This window comes from Lissotriton vulgaris, chromosome 1_1 (genome assembly GCF_964263255.1).
Source record: "Lissotriton vulgaris chromosome 1_1, aLisVul1.2, whole genome shotgun sequence".
NCBI classification, from domain to species: domain Eukaryota; kingdom Metazoa; phylum Chordata; class Amphibia; order Caudata; family Salamandridae; genus Lissotriton; species Lissotriton vulgaris.
The window spans coordinates 2,125,456,378-2,125,476,470 of record NC_141685.1 but is presented as its reverse complement, the minus strand read 5'-3'; the positions used below and the strand labels follow the sequence as shown (position 1 = coordinate 2,125,476,470).

The window sequence follows — 20,093 nt, the reverse complement described above, 5'->3', positions numbered from 1 at the left end:
CAGCACAGCTATCCTGGAATGAATTGCTTCTGTGTACTCATGCAGCTTTTTCTGTGTTTGCATTTCAGATAACAGTGGTGGACTATTGTGTGAAGACTCTGGGAATGTGCATGACACTCTCCAACAACAAAGCAGAAAACATATCATTATTTTTGCAACTACCCGAAGCGGCTCATCATTTCTGGGACAACTTTTCAACCAACATCCGGAAGTATTTTACCTTTTTGAACCACTCTATCATGTCCAGCAGGCTTTCACTAACTCAAGTGCCCGTGTCAAAGGTCATTTGGACAGAAGAGCCCTGCTTGGAGCATACAGAGATCTGCTGCATAACTTGTATGATTGTGATTTCAATTTTCTAGAAAATTACATCAAGCCAGTGCCAAGAGACCATGAAACATTTTCCTTTTTCCGCAGAGGGGCGAGCAATGCTTTGTGTTCAAAGCCAGTTTGTGAAAATGTGCCTGTTTTGGAAGAAAACCTATGTGCCAAAAAGTGTAAGGCTGTCAACTTGACTCTGGCATCCAAGGCCTGCCATACAAGACGGCACATAGCCATAAAAACAGTACGGATACCTGAAATCAATGACATTCGGACACTTGCAGAAGATCCTCGACTTAACCTGAAAATTATTCATCTGGTACGGGACCCTAGAGGCATATTAACTTCTAGGATAGGGACCTTCACGGATCAGTTTCGCTCTTGGAAAATTTGGAATAGGACAGGGAGAAAACCTCACAGTGTTGATCTGTCCCATGTAACAACAACTTGTGAGGATCTCAGTAAGTCAGCAGAGACTGGATTTAGTAGGCCTTCATGGTTAAAAGGAAAATATATGCTTGTTAGATATGAAGATTTAGCTAGGTACCCTGTGAGAAAAGCCAAAGAAATATATAATTTCATAGGCCTGGACTGGGAGAGCAATGTACATAGGTGGATTCTACAAAACACCAACGGAAGTGTTTCAACTGGGAACTACAAGTTCACCACCAGCAGGAACTCTGCAGAAACAGCAGAGAGCTGGAGACTCCGTCTGTGTTTCAGTATAGTTCAAAGCATCCAAGATTTATGTAATAACACCCTGGTCCAACTAGGATATCAATTGGTGGACTCTGCGGCAGAGCTGAGGAATGTCTCCCACAGTCTTGTTGAACCCAAAACATTTTTACCATTCTCGTAGCGGATGAAAATACAATTTTAAGCAGATTTTCCCAAGGACAAGATCAATTATCTGAGTCTTATGTCGACATACAACTACCATACACATGATTTTCTCATGTATCAATCAAACTGTATGTTGACCAATTTTTGTAATTGTAAGCAGTGGCATGATATAAATAACCATGGTTCTGGTTCAGAGATTTGCGGTGATGAATTCGTAGGAATGGCGAATTGATTCAGGTCTAGCATTCAGATCAACGTGTCTGCATAATGCTTACATTTCCTCTTGATAATGTGATTAGTAACATGATGTGTGTAGTAGCTGTTTTTAAAACTGGCAAGGAGAATGAATATTCTTTTTTCCCCAAGATTCATGGTTCTAGTACAATTCACTGTTGGACAGTCACTCGTGCATGCTTTGGGGCAGTTACTATCCTGCCCTGAAATCCCTGTCAGCAGGTTAGTTCCCAATTCCTCAAGTCCATGTCTATTCATTTCCATGTTCTACCTTTTCCAGAAACTGTTTTCAGGGAAAGACGGCATCATGGGATAGCTGATTGGTGGTAGGCTGAAGCCATGAAAAGCTTTCCTGGCCAACCTTCATCTTGAGGTTCACTTCTCATTTGTTTTCCATTTTTTTTGACAAAAAGAGCCTTTCCATGTCCTCACGTAAATTTTTTTTTACCCGCCTGCACTGCCAAGATGTGTGCTACCAAAGTAAGGAGCAGTCTGGGAAGTGTCAATCGTGTGACTATCTAATATAATAGTAGAATTTGTGACTGCAGGCAGTGCCGGATTAAACCTAGGCAGTAGAAATGTCCGGCTCCCTTGCAAATTGTCTCTTTATAAATTTTTTATTTTACCAACCAACAATTTTAATAAACAATTTTATTACATAAAACTAAATATTAACAATTATTAATGTTATTAAACAAAAATTGATTGGAAAGAATTTAAGATTCTTTTTTTTTGTAATTTTTGTCCAAGATCAAAACAACGTTTTTTTGATCTATTGTTGCAGGGCCTCTAAAAGGAGTACAGCTCATATACCAATGCCTATTTGGTAATTCGGAACAGACTGCATGTCAACCCTTAGTGAGCTTCAAAAAAATCTAAAGTATTTTGGAAATATGTGATTATAGTGGGGAACTTCTAAAGTAATAAAGGGTATGGTTGGCAAACTACCACTGCAGTACCTGCAACCTATCTAATGGTAGGGGGACCAACTTATAAGTAAGAGGAAGGGAAAGAAAACAGTAAAAGAAATGTAGTGCTGAACAGACGAATGATTCCCTCTCACCTTCTCTTGCTATTTCTCCCTTTTTTCTTCTTCCTTCGTTTATATGGGCTCTTACTACTAGATTTTCATCTTTGGTCAACTTCTCAATATATGTTCTTGGTATAATTGTGGGTATTTGAGGCAATGAGTTCCTAGGTAGAGAGTTTAAGTTTGGTTGAAGATATAGTTAGCAGTGTGCAGGAGCCCTAGCTATAAACCGAAGAGGAAACAAGCATTGACAAAGCCAATAAGTCTTGCTTATATAATTTAAGTGACTAACTAGTGATTTTGTCAATGCTTGTTTGTAAGACATTGTTTAAACAAAAAAGCTAAACAAATAAATAAAGTACTATAAGAAAAGCCAACATGAATCTTAAGTATCTCAGAATTGTACAATTAATTTAATATTGTAAGTATTTATAAACTGCATCGTTTCTTTTTCAAATACTTTTCACACAGGAAACTCTGAACAGAATTTAAAAAGAAAGTATCTGAATTTATGCGGCCCGCTTTCCAATGCCTAATTTACTTTTCAGAGATCTCAAAATTGACACAGATGCTATATCCATTTGGTGCTTGTCTGCAGTACTAGGAGCAAATTTATGGGGCTCCACAAGAGGAGGACATGCTAAGTACACTTTCTGACTCAAATGCCAGCTACTTGAGTGCCGCAGCTCCCCTTCCTCTGCCTTTGTTTGCCAAGGCCTGGGCTTTATTGCAACATGTATAAAGCAGAAGATAAAACAGAAAATCAGTTCAATAAAGTTATTAAAGACTGCTCTTTAGTCAAACCCTGGCAAAAATACATGTTGCTCTTCTTATACGGAGGAGTTTGGAGGTGTGGTGAGCAATACTTAGATTGCATGGGGCAGGACCAGACTGGCCGTAGTGGGCACTGGAGGGATGCCACTGGGGACCTGTTTTGTAACAGTGCTGCAATATCATCGGCCCCCTGCAACAAAGGCTACAGAGTGCTTCTTGCTAGCACCACCCTCCGCCCCTAGGGCAAGTCAGGCAGAAAAAGCCAGGGCTGGTTGCTGTTCCCAGTATGGCCTTGGCAAGAGGTATGGATGTGATGAGGAAGCAGCACATGGGGTAAGAGCAAGAAAACAGATGCAGTCCCATGGAATGTTCAACGAAAAACGCAATTCCCTGATGTGATCGATGAAAGGATAATATTCAAAATCACTGTAAAGAATCTATGCTCCATCAGACAGCAAACACAAGAAGAGGAAGAGATGCCGTTGAATAAGATGCAGGTAAATGAGATTGACAATAAAGTCATAAAATGTTTAGCAGTAGGCTGATGCAAATCCCGCTCTAAGTATCGGTGTTGTATACACTACACCTTCAGCAACCGAGTGTTAAAGACTGTCTGTTGGTGATATTAGTGCTCTCACGAGAATGCCAGATAGCAGGAAATATTGTACCAATTGCCATGATTAATATAGGAATAATTAATTTAACTATTGTGAATAACCTCCTTCTAAGTTTGTAATTATATTTACAAATGAACTGAATCCAGTAACCTGCATTCCATATGTGTGTATGTGTGTGTGTGCGTGTGCATGTGTTTATTTAAGTTCTGCTAATGCAAAGCTCTTAACACAAACCTTGCACAGATCTGCAAAGACAAGTGTATGTGTCCATTTGGTTGTAGTAGAGACGGTATGAGTTGTATGGGGCTACTGTTTGATTTAATGATTTGATTTATCCACTTATAGAGCACGTGAATGCCCGAAGGCGTCTTGGTGAAGTATCTGATTAAATTGGCTCCTACAGCTGTTTGGGTATAAAGTGTCTAGTGAATTGGGTGGCCTGAGGAAATTCCATGTGTGGTACATAAATCTGCTTGAGTTCATTTGAGTTGCTTTGATTTTAGTAAAACATGTTACAGTGAAGCACATGACAAACGTGTGAGCTATACAAAAATATTTGACTCTGATTGCTGTAGCATGCATGAGGAACTGACTGTGTCGCAGAGAGGCTAGTATAGTAAGTTGCACCTTCTCCAATTCATAGCACAAATAGAAAGAAGAAAGAACAAGGAGAAATAAAGATATTTCTCCTTGTTAAACCTCGCATGGGGGAGCCGTAGGTTCTTGGCACATTCCCAGTACTTTAAACAAACAAAATTCCCTTATGTTTCCTGTTAATGACTACAAGTAGTAGACAGTGAACCAAGTCCACTTAATCAAATGATGAGTATCTAAAAATTCTATTTTATCAAGAGACATTTATTTCATACAATACATACAAAATTTCTTACAATTTGTATTATTTAAAATTTGTTAAAAATATAATCAAACAATTAATCTAATTAGCCACATTTCTAAGAACTTTTCTTTAAAGCTTTGCAATATTCTTATTACAACATCCATTTCAGAAACATAGAAAAAATTGTATCATAGAACATTGTGTCTTTGCACCGTTTCGGCAAATCTTTTATTTTCTAGCCAACTTCTTCAGGACTTATTCAAAATGTATAACTTTTTCATACGATTAATAAAAATCAGACATTAAATCTAAAAATAAAAGATACAATACATTAATTTATTTTTATATAAGCATTATCTCTGTTGGTTCAGTGCACACCCTCAGTCAAAAAAAGTATAGTTTTGAAATTGAATATCATTTTTATTTATAACAATTAGATCAGGCTCATTTTAAGCTGGGAAACCTTAATCAAAATATGTGCTTTTATTTAAAATAGAATAAAATAAAATACGGAATCTCACATAGACAATTTTTAGCGGAGAAATTCCAAAGGAAATATTATCTTCAATTATTATCCTTGGTGGTATCCTATAAATAGTGAACCTATTATTAATGTTCTCTTACTAGTTCTAGGACACCCCCGCGCCGCACGGCCACCAGCTGCTGCGTGTGCCTCCCCGCCTTCTGCCTCGCTGCCCCGGCTCCGCCGCGTGACCACGCCCCCTGCCACCGAGCGGCGTGGTCTGTGCTAGCTTCCTGGCCTGTGTCCCTGTCTCTGTTGTTGTCATTCGATTTGTATTGACTTGTAAGCTGTTCTGTTGAATTGTTTTCTTCCCCCATTTGTGCCTGTTTTGCCTTCGTTTTTTGCCGTCCCCGTCTCATCCCTCCCCGCTCCCCGCTTCCCGCCATCACCGCTAGCCCTGCCCCTTTTTCTTTGTGTACCCTCCCCGCTCCCGCCTCCCAGCTGCTCCGCCCCCCGCGCACTTGGCCATATATGGCGACCGTGCGACGCAGGTGAGTGTGGCCTAGTTCTAGGACACCCCCGCGCCGCACGGCCACCAGCTGCTGCGTGTGCCTCCCCGCCTTCTGCCTCGCTGCCCTGGCTCCGCCACGTGACCACGCCCCCTGCCACCGAGCGGCGTGGTCTGTGCTAGCTTCCTGGCCTGTGTCCCTGTCTCTGTTGTTGTCATTCGATTTGTATTGACTTGTAAGCTGTTCTGTTGAATTGTTTTCTTCCCCCATTTGTGCCTGTTTTGCCTTCGTTTTTTGCCGTCCCCGTCTCATCCCTCCCCGCTCCCCGCTTCCCGCCATCACCGCTAGCCCCGCCCCTTTTTCTTTGTGTACCCTCCCCGCTCCCGCCTCCCAGCTGCTCCGCCCCCCCGCGCACTTCGCCATATATGGCGACCGTGCGAACGTGCAGCGGTCACGCGCAGCGGGCGCGCCGATTGTGCGCCGAAGGCACGCCAAAGGTAGGCCCGTCTACGCCCGTCCACGCCTGGACCGCGCCCAGTGCCAGGACCCCTGGCCCACAAGGACCCCGACCGACCCGCCTGACGTACACCGCCGCCACCCTCATCGCTCTCAACACCGGCCGAACCCCAGGATGCTACCGAGCCACCCCACGTCGCTCCCACGGACCCTTCAGCTGTCACGCCTGCAAGTTCACCTGCATCCGGACCTGCCCTGCACCAGCACCCGCCAAGCCGAACACCAGCAGCAACCACCTCAAGTGCATCCTGCTCAACACCCGCTCCGTCCACAGACACGCCATCGAACTCTGGAACCTCCTAGACACCACAGCCCCTGACGTCGCCTTCCTCACGGAGACCTGGATGAACGCCTCTTCAGCGCCCGACATCGCCATCGCCATCCCAGAGGGCTACAAGATCACCCGGAGGGACCGCACCGCCAACCAGGTGGGAGGAGGCATCGCCATCATCCACAGGAACACCATCCGTGTCACGACCAGCACCGACAACACCCTAACCACCGCCGAACACCTGCATTTCCAGATCCACACCGACCCGAAGACCACCCTCAGAGGCACCCTGATCTACCGACCACCGGGGCCACGCACTCAATTCAGCGAGGACATCGCCGAATTCATCAGCCCGCACGCCCTCCCCTCCGCTGACTACATCCTCCTGGGGGACCTCAACTTCCACCTGGAGAACAACAACGACCGCAACACCAGCACCCTGCTCGACAACCTCGCCAACCTTGGACTCAAGCAACTGGTGAGCACCCCCACCCACCTCGCCGGACACACACTCGACGCCATCTTCTCATCCAGCAAAGACATCGCTTTCAACCACGCCACAGAACTCCACTGGACGGACCACATCTGTGTCCACTTCACCTTCGAAAGAACGACGATCCACCACCACCAGCAACAGGTTGCCCGTAGAAGCTGGAACAAGATCACCGCCGACCAGCTCGCCGCCTCCCTGAGCCAGCACCCTCCGGCCAGCTCAGCGAACCCCAGCCAGGCCGCCGACAACCTCACGAAGTGGATCAGCAACTGCGCAGACGTACTCGCCCCTATGAGGACCCCGCCCAGCAGACCCGGCAGCAAGAAAGCCCCATGGTTTACCGATGAACTCAAGAGCTCCAAGAAGAACTGCCGAGCCCTCGAGAGTCTGGAGAAAGGAACCCACACCGGACAACAGGACCACCCTCAAGCTCGCCACCCGGAAGCACCACCAACTGATCCGCGCCGCCAAGAAAACGGCTTTCAAGAACCGACTGGACAACAACGCACACAACTGCAAGGAACTCTTCAACATCGTGAAAGAGCTCTCCAACCCCAACGCCGGAAAAAACGACATCACCCCATCGCAAGACCTCTGCAACTCCCTCGCCTCCTACTTCCACAACAAGATCACGGACATACACAACAGCTTCAGCACTCAACCGACCCACGCCACGACCACAGCAACGCCGCCCACTACCACCCTCCGAGCCTGGACTCCGATTAGCACCGAAGACACCGTCCGCATGATGAACTCCGTCCACTCCGGATCTCCGACCGACCCCTGCCCTCACCACGTCTTCAACAAAGCCGACGCTGTCATCGCACCCCACCTGCGGGACATCATCAACACCTCCTTCGACACCGCCACCTTCCCCGAGAGCTAGAAGCACGCCGAACTCAGCGCTCTACTCAAGAAACCCACAGCAGACCCCACCGAACTCAAGAATTACCGCCCCATCTCGCTACTCCCGTTTCCAGCCAAAGTCATCGAGAAGACCGTCAACAAACAGCTGGCCGCCTTCCTCGAGACGAACGGATCCCTCGACCCCTCACAGTCCGGCTTCCGAGCCAACCACAGCACCGAGACCGCCCTCATCGCCCCCACCAACGACATCCGAGCCCTGATGGACAACGGAGAGACAGCGGCCCTCATCCTCCTAGACCTCTCCGCAGCTTTCGACACGGTCTGCCACCGCACCCTAGTGCAGCGCCTCGGCAACGTCGGAATCCAGGAGAAGGCACTGGAATGGATCGTCTCCTTCCTCGACGGAAGAACGCAGAGAGTCCGCCTACCACCGTACAAGTCAGAGGCAACCGAAGTCATCTGCGGCGTCCCTCAAGGATCCTCGCTGAGCCCTACCCTCTTCAACGTCTACATGTGCCCCCTCGCGGCCATCGCACGTCAACACAACCTCAACATAATCTCCTACGCCGACGACACCCAGCTGATCCTCTCCCTGACCAACGACCCCGCCGCCGCCAGAGCCAACCTGCACGAAGGGATGAAAGAGGTAGCCGAGTGGATGATGACCAGCCGCCTGAAACTGAACTCAGACAAGACGGAGGTCCTCATCCTGGGCTCCTCGCCCTCCGCCTGGGACGACTCCTGGTGGCCCCCCGCCCTGGGCACCGACCCAAACCGACGAACCACGCACGCAACCTGGGCTTCATCCTGGACTCCTCCCTCTCCATGACCAGGCAAGTCAACGCCGTCTCCTCGTCATGCTTCAACATCCTGCGCATGCTTCGGAAGATCTTCTGGTGGATCCCCACGGAGACCAGGAAGACCGTCACCCAGGCCCTCGTCACCAGCCGACTGGACTACGGCAACGCCCTCTACGCCGGAACCACCGCCAAGCTCCAGAAGAGACTCCAGCGGATCCAGAACACCTCAGCCAGACTCATCCTCGACATCCCACGAAACAGCCACATCTCCGGACACCTGAGAGACCTGCACTGGCTCCCCGTCAACAAAAGAATCACCTTCCGGCTCCTCACCCACGCACACAAAGCCCTACACGATCAAGGCCCGAGCTACCTCAACAACTGTATCAACTTCCACGCTCCCAAACGCCACCTCCGATCAGCCAGCCACGCCCTCGCCGGCGTCCCACGCATCCGGAGAGCGACAACAGGAGGAAGGTCCTTCTCCTACCTGGCCGCCAAGACCTGGAACTCCCTCCCGGCCGACCTGCGCCTTACCCAAGACCACCTCTCCTTCAGGAAGAAGCTCAAGACCTGGCTGTTCGAGCAGTAACGGCACCCCCCCCCCCCCCAAGCGCCTTGAGACCCTATGGGTAGGTAGTGCGCTCTATAAATGTCTTTGATTGATTGATTGATTACTATCAATCCATTTTCATAATCGATTATCCCTTCATATGACCTACTTAGGAAGAGTGTATTTCTCAGATTTAGCAGGACCCCTCTGAAGGTAATTTCAAATGAGTAAAGGGTGGTCACCTATTTAAGAAAGTCCAATTAATACAAAGTTGTATGCCTACTTTTTTGTAAGATATTATAGTGTTACACTCAAATTCAAACTTACCCTCAAAGTATCTTTTCTATCTCTTACTCAAATGTATTTTATAGTCCATTATGATCCTTTCTATTCCACTTTGTTCTTCCGATCCAATATTTTTACAATTGATCAGATCCACAGTTTCTGTATTAAAATTAATATATATATATATATATATATATATATTTCCATTTTAATACTCTAGGAATTGCATAACATCATCCTAAGATATATCTTCTCTTAATTTCTTCCTTTATACATCTAATTCAAGGTTTTCTAAATTTAGGGACCAAATGCATTTTCTCTAAAAAGTACTTCCAATCTGCTACTTCATTTACAAACATAAGACTCAGTTGTCTAAATGTTTAAATGTCGACATCAGGTTTGGTTGAGCATTTTATTTAACTATCTGACCAAGGTGTGCTACATACCTGCCCTATGCCGGCACTAGTAAACAATTTAGTACACGTGCTCCTGAATCTGTTATTCTCCCTGAGTTATATGTGTATTAGTCTATTGGGGGAAAACCTTAATAAACCTACCCTTACAATTATTTTGAATAAAGGTTTGCGCACTCCTAGTAATCTATTGACTTTCATTATCACTTACCTCCTTTTTCTTTATACTCTCACCGTTTCAACGTAACAGCCCTCAGTTTCCATTTATAAAACCAGCTTTGGGGTCGTCCCTTTTATTCCTCCTGTCAGGTTGTTGCACGTACGTATGCATACGCAGAAGCCATGATACACCCAGGCATGCCTATTTTTCTATAACGGTGTCACAGTCGTTAAAATTACACCTCCCTGTCTAGTAGCCATTATTAAGGAGGGCATGTAAATTATCAGACTCTTTCCGCTCTGTTGAACGTACGTATGTGTATGCAGCAGCCATGATAGAGCCAGGTATGCCTATTTTTTCTACAGCGGTGTCAGTCATTGAAATTACATTTCCATGCGTAGCGGCCATTATTAAGCAGGGCCTGTCAATTTTCAGACTAATTTCAGCCCCATATTGGGTATACAGTAAAACTACCGAAATACGCTTTATTTCAACATTAGCAAGTCGGTTTCATATCATGAATGATTATAATAGAAATGTTTTTCTTTCCTACAAGCTCATTGTGTATATTAAAATTCGGTAACATTTATTCATAGTTTGTGATATAGTTTTTTCATTTATTAATATTTCCTTGATATTCAATTAGGCCAAAATATAATTCCCTTGCACCCTGAAAGGAATTAAAAATTCCTTAGAAACAAAAAGGATTAGTTCTTAATAAATACTCATTGTAATTATTAAATATGTAAAGAAATCAGCCTATTAGTTCTTACGGGTCCCGGAGTATTAAGAAACACACAAAATTAAATGTTGTTGGGACTCCTTATACTTCATCCTCTTAATCATCCTATACTCATACATTTTCTTTTACAAATTGTCAGCCAATTAGTCTTTCCCACTCATCTATGTTATTGAGACCCTGACTATATGTATTAAATTTCCACATGAAGAACTGTTCTCTTTGTTTTCTTTTTCTATCTATATTTCCAACCCGTGTGGATCCTTTCACTTTTTCTAAAATAAACCATTTCAGATCCTGTTCATTATCTTTTTTGTCTAACCAGTGTTCAACCAATGAGGCATTCTTTTACCCTGTTCTTATGGCTGATCTGCGTTTGTTGAGTCTGGCTCTAATTTCTTTGCCTGTCTCCCCAACATACCCTTTTTAGCAAGGACAGATGATGAGATAAATAACATTCTTCATCCTACAGTTAACCAGCTGACTGATTCAAGGTCTTACACCATTTAGTTTCACTCTCTGTTCCTTTATTACAAATTTGCAATTAGTACAGGAGCTACATTGGAAGTTACCCATTATATTTGAGCCATTTTCATGCTACTTTAATATTTAACATTTTGTTCTCTATATGTTTTCACCAAATATTTTCAGATTGTTTTATTTCTCATGTATGCAAACATATTTTTTTCAAAGGTGTTTTTCCCAGATTATTTAAGAGAAACCTGTTTTTATTAATGAGATTTTTTAATTTGTTGCCCCTGCTATTGAAGTGTGTGACCATCACAATACCTTTTTCTACGCTATTGGTATTACTTTTTTCTTCAAATAAGCTTTCCCGATTATAGTATTTTGCTCTCTTGTATGAATTTCTGATCAATCTTTTTTGATAACCACAAGCTATTAACTTCCCTTGTAGTTTTTTTTGCATGATTTTCAAAATCTTTCATATCACTACAATTTCACAGAATGTGTGGAAACTGACTAAATGGGATACAGTCTTTTTGACATTTTGGGTGATTACTGGTACGGTGCAACATTGTGTTCCTATTCTTTGGTTTAGTGTTTAATTGTTACATCTAAAAAGTCCACTGAAGTTGGACTCATGTTAGATGTAAATTTCAGATTGATGTCTTCACAGTTCAGCCGTTCTATGAAAGTAATTAGATCTTCTTTATCTCCTTCCCAGATAAAAAAGACATCATTAATAAATCTTGACCAGTTTTTTACATTCTCGTAGTAAAGAGATATTTCATTATAGATATGTTTTCTCTCAAACATGCCCACATATAGGCATGCTAGACTGGGAGAACAGGTTGCTCCCATGCTGGTCCCCTTGGTCTGACAATAAAAATTATTACCAAATAAAAAGATGTTATTCATTAGGATTATTTCTGTGCATTCTACAATGAACTCTCTCATTGGGGATAGTTCACCATCCTCGTTGCTAAGTAGGTCCTTTATCACCTCTACTGAATCACTCTGTGGTATATAAGGACTCTATGCCCTAATAAACTAGCTACTCTTGTTGTTTATTGAACCTTAACCCCTCGATTTTCAAAATCATGTCAGTTGTATCTTTAATAAATGAGGGGAGCTGTTTCACTAGTCGTCTGATAAAAGAATCCACGTACTTGGTAAGTGATCCGTGATCGAGTCAATACGGGACACAATCGGTCGCGTAGAAGGGTTCATAAGATTTTTGTGGACTTTAGGGAGGCCGTACAAGGCAGATACTGTTGTTTGGTCATTTTGCATGAATTTATATTTATCTTCATATATTATTTAATCTTCAATAGTCAATCTTAGTATATTATCGACTCTACTGTTTAGATTGTTCCATTCTTCCCTGCTGGATTTTCCGTAGTGTGATGGGACATTTAAGAGTGCCTGCATGCGTTCATTATAATCTGAAGTATTTATGATCACTATACTGCCTCCTTTATCTCCAGGTTTTATAGTTATTGTCTCACAATCCAGACGATGTTTTAATGCTTCACGTTGTTCTAATTTTTTTTTTTTTCTTTTCATAGAACAAGGGAAACCCAAAGGAATATCACTAGGGACCTTGGGCAGTTACGTATTTCAAAAGACAGTGGTCCCTAGTAGTTCAGGGATTAGGCAGAATTGATGGACATACACTCAATAGTCAGTATGACCTTTGTCCAGCAGGACAGGTTTTTATTTTAAGGGATATTGAAAAACATAAAAGGATTTTTTACAAGGTGGGTACAACCAGTAACCCACAGGGGACAAGACAAAACAGGGGGGTAAACTTGACGCAACAAAGGCGGTCTGTGCTAGTATCTCAGTGAACAGACAATGGTAAAGTACAAAGCATCATTGTGAACAATTTTCTATTTGTAGGGTACATATGATGCTACTATGTCGACGGCGTTTCGATGCCTACACACAGATACATTGCATCATCTTCAGGACAAAGAATTAATTTGTTTGTCTTGAAAGCATAACAGTTTGTAGGGCCTATATGCGTACATACAGTTATATTGGGGAAACAAGAAAAGGGAGACAAAACATAAACAATGGTCAATAACAAAAAGACTAGGCATGTATACAAATCTGACCAGTGATCATCCGTGGCATTGTGAACTGTTTGTGACAGTTATGCATTCTTTTAGGAATAGTGATTATGTGAATTGTGACGTGATGGCGTGACAGGCTTTTGGTTCCATGCAGCATATTAAGATCTGTTTATGACAGTTGGGGCAACATTTAAAATCCGACGCAGTGACGGAACTGTGGGGGGCGACGCATGAGATTTAAAAACATTCGATGAGCTCAGTGTTGGGCCATGCAAAGTTTAAAAATGGGTGACGCGCAGTGTAAGCGGCGGAGTATTTGTAACCGGCGGTTACGTGTAATGAGTTTACCATGTGGTTTGAAGGGGAAAAATTTGTGAATTAACGTCTAGCTCTACGTGATCAATTTTAAAACGAAGGTAGCGCGAGCATACGGATCGTGATTTACCAATATTGTGGTCCACAAAGTAGTCTGTTAAGCAGTACCTATGCTTTCAGAATCAAAGCAAGTAGGGAAAATGAAGGGTTTAGGAGCACAATAGTATCCTGCCAAAAAAAGCGGGAAATAAAATGAAAAGAGTGATTATAAACATTTTAATGAACCGGTGAGAAGGTGATGAAACCGTGTCTCACTGAGAAGGAAGAAATTAGATTTATGTAAGTTATGGTCCTCGTAGGGTTAGGAAATGCCGATTAGAGCAATCTGCAGGTACTTACTTCCTTGTTTGGCTGCTCCTTGTCTATGCAGGATACAGGATGGCGGGGATCGCTAACGTACTCGTGCCTGAGGGCTAGATACAGGGGTATTCAGAAATGAAAGAGGGACTAATCGTGGTGAATACGGCGGCCATGCTGGAAAGGTGTGGAAGTGTTTAGAAATTGGCTAAAGGACTAATCGCAGTGAAACCGGTGGCCATGCTTGATTGGTATGGGAGTGAGGTGAAGAGGTAATAAATAAAACCATGTGCAATATAAACATTTACATATTTACAGGAATCGTTTAAGAAACATCGCGAAACCTAGGAGGAAGTCAGGTATGTATTACAGTGTGACTGATCACAAGAGAGATGTCCATTCTTCGAGACGATTGAGGCCTGTATGGATACTGTTAGTGCGCAGTATCCAGTGAAGTTCCTCCTTGTTCAGTAATTGAGTTTCGTCCGCTCCTCTGGGTGGTGGTTTAACCATGGTGATGATTGTCCATGTCAGGTCATTTTCAGTGTGGCCTTTTTCTTTGAAATGTTCGACAAGAGGGGCATTTGGAGTGTGGCACCGGATCCTACTACGGTGTTGTCCGATGCGTAGCTTGACCTTCTGGCTGGTTTGTCCAACATATATCATCTTGCAGGGGCAAAAAATGGCATACACCACATTGATGGAGTTACAATTAGTGAAGTGTTTTCTTTCAAAGGAAATAGTGCCAAAAGTAAATGTTTTTCCTTCAATAGTGAAGTCACACACTATGCAACTGCCACATTTTGCATGACCTGTTAGGGCAGGTAACCCCCATGCATCATTGATGGTTGTTTTCAAATTAGGCTGAGGTAGGGAAGCTCTTACCAAATGATCTTTTACATTTTTTGCTCTCTTGAATGCAAAAATAGGGTGCTCAAGATTCAGTAGTCTGGCATTTAATACAGGTCAGTATTTCAAGATGCTTTTCTTTATGGCATTAGAGGCTGGGGTAAAAGTGGTTACACACACTAGTCTGTCTTGGTTTTTCTTTGGTTTTGGTTCTAGCAGACTCTCTCTGGGGCAGTACCAAGCCCTTTTTAAAGAACGCCTTACTAGTTTTCGAGGGTATCCCCTATTTCTGAGTTTTATGCTGACACATTTTTATTCACCCACAAGTTATCTTTTAAAACATCTTCTAGTCCCTTTATAATCACTTATTCAAAAGTGTCTACATCCTGACCCGCCAAATCTTTGGCTGGGGTCCACGTTGGGGGTGGTTTAGACCTGACTTCTTGTTACTTATATTATCTTCTCTAATTAAAAATATATATATATATATATATTCTGATCTTTCCAAAAAGATCTCACATCTTTTTTAATTTTATATTTACAGACTGTAGCTCCCGGACCAAAGCCTAATCTCTTTTCTAGTATTGTAGTTTCATCTTTTTTTTTTTTTTTTTTTTTTTTTATATAGCTTTATTCGATTTTAGTGCAAAAAATCATAAAAGCATACAGTTTAAAAAGCAGTTGTTAATAAAACATACATACAATGATACATAATATCTGCATATTAAAAGAAGAAACTTTTGCCAGCCCATGCGAGTAAGTGTCTTAGTTATAATGTACCATGCACAGGTCAGAATTTGATCAACCAGCAATTTAATAAGGGTTCCAGTACTTAGAGCTGTAGAGCAATAAATCTTGACGGGTATAAGTAGGAAAACTTCTGTCCGTCAACGTGTTACACCCTGCCTTTAGACTGGATGTGGGGGACCGAGACATTCTAGGATAAAAGTCATGCAAATCCCAAACGGAGATTGGACTGTCTCCCACTTGAGGTGCGCAGGTGCGCAGGTACGGGACAATATATCTTTGCCTAAATCTTACAAGCACCAAGTCGCCAGCGATATCTTTTTGGAGGGAACCCAGCCAACTCACCCTTCTTACACTCATTATTGTACCCACAAGATTGGGTGGCAGGGGTCTATTGTTGGTCAACCAGAATTTGACCTTGTTCAACAAGTCATGTTGTCTCTCGGTTTTCCCTAAAGGAAGTGCTGGTACTCCCGCGAGGACACACACGAAAGGAGCTGCCTCCGGGGGAAGTTGGATGGGAGTGACTTTGTTATAGTGTGCTCTAGGGGCTTCAGGGTGCGAGAAGGTAGGTGTAGGGGGGGTTCTGCGAAGTATTGGGACTGGTACATTGGGGGCTATTGGTTGGGTTAAGACCCTTTTGCCTTGAATAGTTGGCTTTGGGTACTTCGAAACAGAAGATGGATCGGAACATTTGGGTGCTACAGTGTTTGAACTAGCTGGCAAGGTGGACTTGGTGGACTTGATGGTTTCTTCCAATCCCTTCAGCCTGTCCCCTAGTAAAGTAATTTTATCTAGCAGTGCTGTTATGATAGAGCTGACCAGTTGTTCGATAAGAGATAATAGCTCCACCTGTGTAGAGGATGGTAGGACAACTTGTTTGTCAGCAGACTCAGATATCGTAGAGTGGTTGCTGACAGGAAGTGTAGGGCTTAGGCACAGTGTTTGAGGTTTAGGTTGGTTCCCTATGTTGTTAATCCCGTTACATTTCCTTATAACGTTTGAGGAATCAGGATTGGCGAGCCTTTGGGTATTTTGGATATCATCTTGTTTAGATGGTGGGAGGGGTTGCAGAGAGCTGGGAGTGTCGGGTGATGCGCAGAAGTTTACAACAGGAAGCGGTGAATCCACTAAAACGTGTGTGGTTTTACATAGAAAATTTAACTCATCTAACCACGAGAATGCTTGGTCAGCGTCTACTGATTGTGAGGTCTCAGAGGGCATTGTAGTAATTTTAAGGCCTAGGTCAGAGTCAAGATCAGTAGATAAAACGCCACGTAGGTGTTCTTTACCTCATCCTAGCATATAGTCACGAAATCAGGGGGGAGGGCCCCGTCCCGTCCTCCACGGGCCTCTGAGGGCCTAAGAGGGCCTGCCCTTTGCCCGGGCTTAGCCCGGCGCTGCCCGCGCGCGTCCCGCATGGCGGGAAGAGCTGGTCAATTATATCTGCTCGCGGTGAATGATTCCAGGTGAGGGTGGGAGGGGCGGCAGTCCGTGCGCGGCCCCCGCAGCAACCTTGGAGCTATGGGCACTCTCTCCTGCCCAGCGATGCGTATCCCGCGGAGCGGGAGATGCGAGAAGTCTTTAACCCCCCAGCAGCAAGTGATTCCAGGTGAGGGTCGGAGGGGCGGCAGTCCGTGCGCGGCCCCCGCAGCAACCTTGGAGCTATGGGCGCTCTCTCCTGCCCAGCGATGCGTCTCCCGCGGAGCGGGAGATGCGAGAAGTCTTTAACCCCCCAGCAGCAAGTGATTCCAGGTGAGGGTGGGAGGGGCGGCAGTCCGTGCGCGGCCCCCGCAGCAACCTTGGAGCTATGGGCGCTCTCTCCTGCCCAGCGATGCGCCTCCCGCGGAGCGGGAGATGCGAGAAGTCTTTAACCCCCCAGCAGCAAGTGATTCCAGGTGAGGGTGGGAGGGGCGGCAGTCCGTGCGCGGCCCCCGCAGCAACCTTGGAGCTATGGGCGCTCTCTCCTGCCCAGCGATGCGTCTCCCGCGGAGCGGGAGATGCGAGAAGTCTTTAACCCCCCAGCAGCAAGTGATTCCAGGTGAGGGTGGGAGGGGCGACAGTCCGTGCGCGGCCCCCGCAGCAACCTTGGAGCTATGGGCGCTCTCTCCTGCCCAGCGATGCGTCTCCCGCGGAGCGGGAGATGCGAGAAGTCTTTAACCCCCCAGCAGCAAGTGATTCCAGGTGAGGGTGGGAGGGGCGGCAGTCCGCGCGCGGCCCCCGCAGCAACCTTGGAGCTATGGGCGCTCTCTCCTGCCCAGCGATGCGTCTCCCGCGGAGCGGGAGATGCGAGAAGTCTTTAACCCCCCAGCAGCAAGTGATTCCAGGTGAGGGTGGGAGGGGCGGCAGTCCGTGCGCGGCCCCCGCAGCAACCTTGGAGCTATGGGCGCTCTCTTCTGCCCAGCGATGCGTCTCATCTTTTCTTAATATATTGGATGAACGGTTAATTATGGGTGCCTTCATGCCCTTTATTCCCGCTCTTTCTGGCTTTGGGTTCTCATGTATGGTCTTCTCTGTCCTATCTCCCTGAGTTTATTTGTCATTCTCCCTCTTCCTCACACCCTGAAGGTTTGAGGATGTCTCCTCTGTTGCTGTCCTAAAAAACTGGATAATCTCTACTGTGATCTGCTATTTCTTCTCCAGAGTTATTCCTACCTTGTGTATCTGGACCTCTCTCTGTTTGAGCTTCAGAGCTAGTTTACGAAGTACATTCCCAGTACTCACACTTCTGGTAAATCTGTGAATGTGTCAAAATCCAAGGATGTTGCGTAGGAAAATCCATGGAAATGCCTCCCTGGTGCAGTGAAAGGCAATGCAGAGATTTGCGCTGTATTGCATTACTTGAGATTTATGACGCCACTCAGGGTTACCCTAGGTGACCTTGCGTGACTTTATAAACCTCATTATTAAGGTGCGTGGTGCAAGAGAGACGCAAAGGGGCTTGTAAATATGCTACTAATCACCTTTAAGTTAGGGAGTTCCATGTGCAAATACTCTAGGCTAATGACCTGAATCCTTGCCGAACTTGAAAGAAATAAAGCTTTCTTCAGAACATGTTTTGGTGATGAAAACACTAAATGCATTCTACATATCTGAATTTCTGTAAAAACAGAAACTTCTTTATTACATACTAGCAGCCCCGTCCCGACGTTGTCCTGGAGCAATTAGGCTTCAGGGCCCCCGCCCGCCCCAACATTGTCGTGGGTCCCCCGGAGCCTTCCTCTATATATTGCAGTATTATACCTCTATGTTTACTTTGTACGCTTTTGTAGCAGCCCGTCCTGACGTTGTCCGAGAGCAATTAAGCTTTTCCGGAGCCTTCCTCCATATATTGCAGTATTATACCACTATGTTTACTTTGTACGCTTTTGTAACCTGCACACGTAACTTTTTCCTCCTGTAATGCACCATTTGGCTCACTTTTTTAATGCTCCGTTTGCTTCCTTTTGCTACATGCACACATCACTTTTTCCTCCTATACCTCTATGTTTACTTTCTACGCTTTTGTAACCTGCACACGTAACTTTTTCCTCCTGTAATGCACCATTTGGCTCACTTTTGTAATGCTCCGTTTGCTTCCTCTTGCTCACGATGTACGCTTTTGTAACCTGCACACGTAACTTTTTCCTCCAGTAATGCACCGTTTGGCTCACTTTTGTAATGCTCTCTTTGCTTGCTCTTGCTCAAGATTTTCATTTTTGCTTCATTTTTCTGCCGCTCACCGCTCCTAAATAAATACCCTACCTCATCTGCCACTCACTGCTCCTCCCCGGCTGTCCACCGCTCCTCACCGCCTGTCCGCCGCTCCTCACCGCCTGTCCGCCGCTTCTCACCGCTCCTCCCCGCGCCATGTCCGCCGGTCCTCCTCGTGCTCCTGGACGCCACTCCTCACGTCGGGCACGCACGTCGCGGCTGGCGCTTCTTCCAAGGGACTACTTCTTTTTCGGTACATTTTTTAAATAACGTATATTTATTAAGTTTGTATAGCCTATGTCCATCTGCACACCCTGACGATTACAACGATGTATCGGGTCTGTGGATTGGCGCTGTGGTTCTTTAGTTTACCCGCCTCAAAGGTTCAAAGTTCTTCCTTTATAATAGTAGTATAGATTCAGAATCATTTAGTTTAAAATGCAATTATTACGATTGGAGTGTGGGAGGAGCCGTGACTCAAGAGAGATGAAAGGAGAATGAGTGATAATGCCACACCCGTCCATCATTATTGATGTTGAATAGTACATTCTTCTCTGTGGATCTGTGCATATGGTTTATCTGCAAAAAGCCAAACCAAAGTATATATGGATCAATCGATCATGTAGTCTGGTAATAAAATGGAATTTAACCTTCCCACTGAATTGTTCTAAAAAATCCAGAAGTTTGATCAAAATGAATCGATTGAAGATAGATAGAGAATGTCTGGAACAATGCTGGAAGAGCCACGAGTGCGGGAACAATGCAAACGCAACCATGCTTGCCTGAACAACACATCTGCCTTAACCACACATATGCATGGTGAAGAAAGATGGGGTCTAGTATTCAGGATGGGTGGGCAAAAGAAG

At 44.9% G+C, this 20,093-nt stretch overlaps 1 protein-coding gene across 1 annotated transcript in view; it reads left to right on the top strand.

The window, feature by feature from the left end:
* The window catches only part of LOC147751703 (carbohydrate sulfotransferase 1-like), a 202,168-nt gene extending 199,368 nt beyond the window's left edge, over window positions 1–2,800 (top strand). Inside the window, exon 4 of the mRNA XM_086939246.1 lies at window positions 69–2,800. Coding sequence (XP_086795372.1) covers window positions 69–1,180 — 1,112 coding nt within the window. The 3' untranslated portion in view covers window positions 1,181–2,800. The remainder of the gene's footprint in view (window positions 1–68) is intronic.
* The last annotated feature ends 17,293 nt before the right edge of the window (window positions 2,801–20,093 follow it).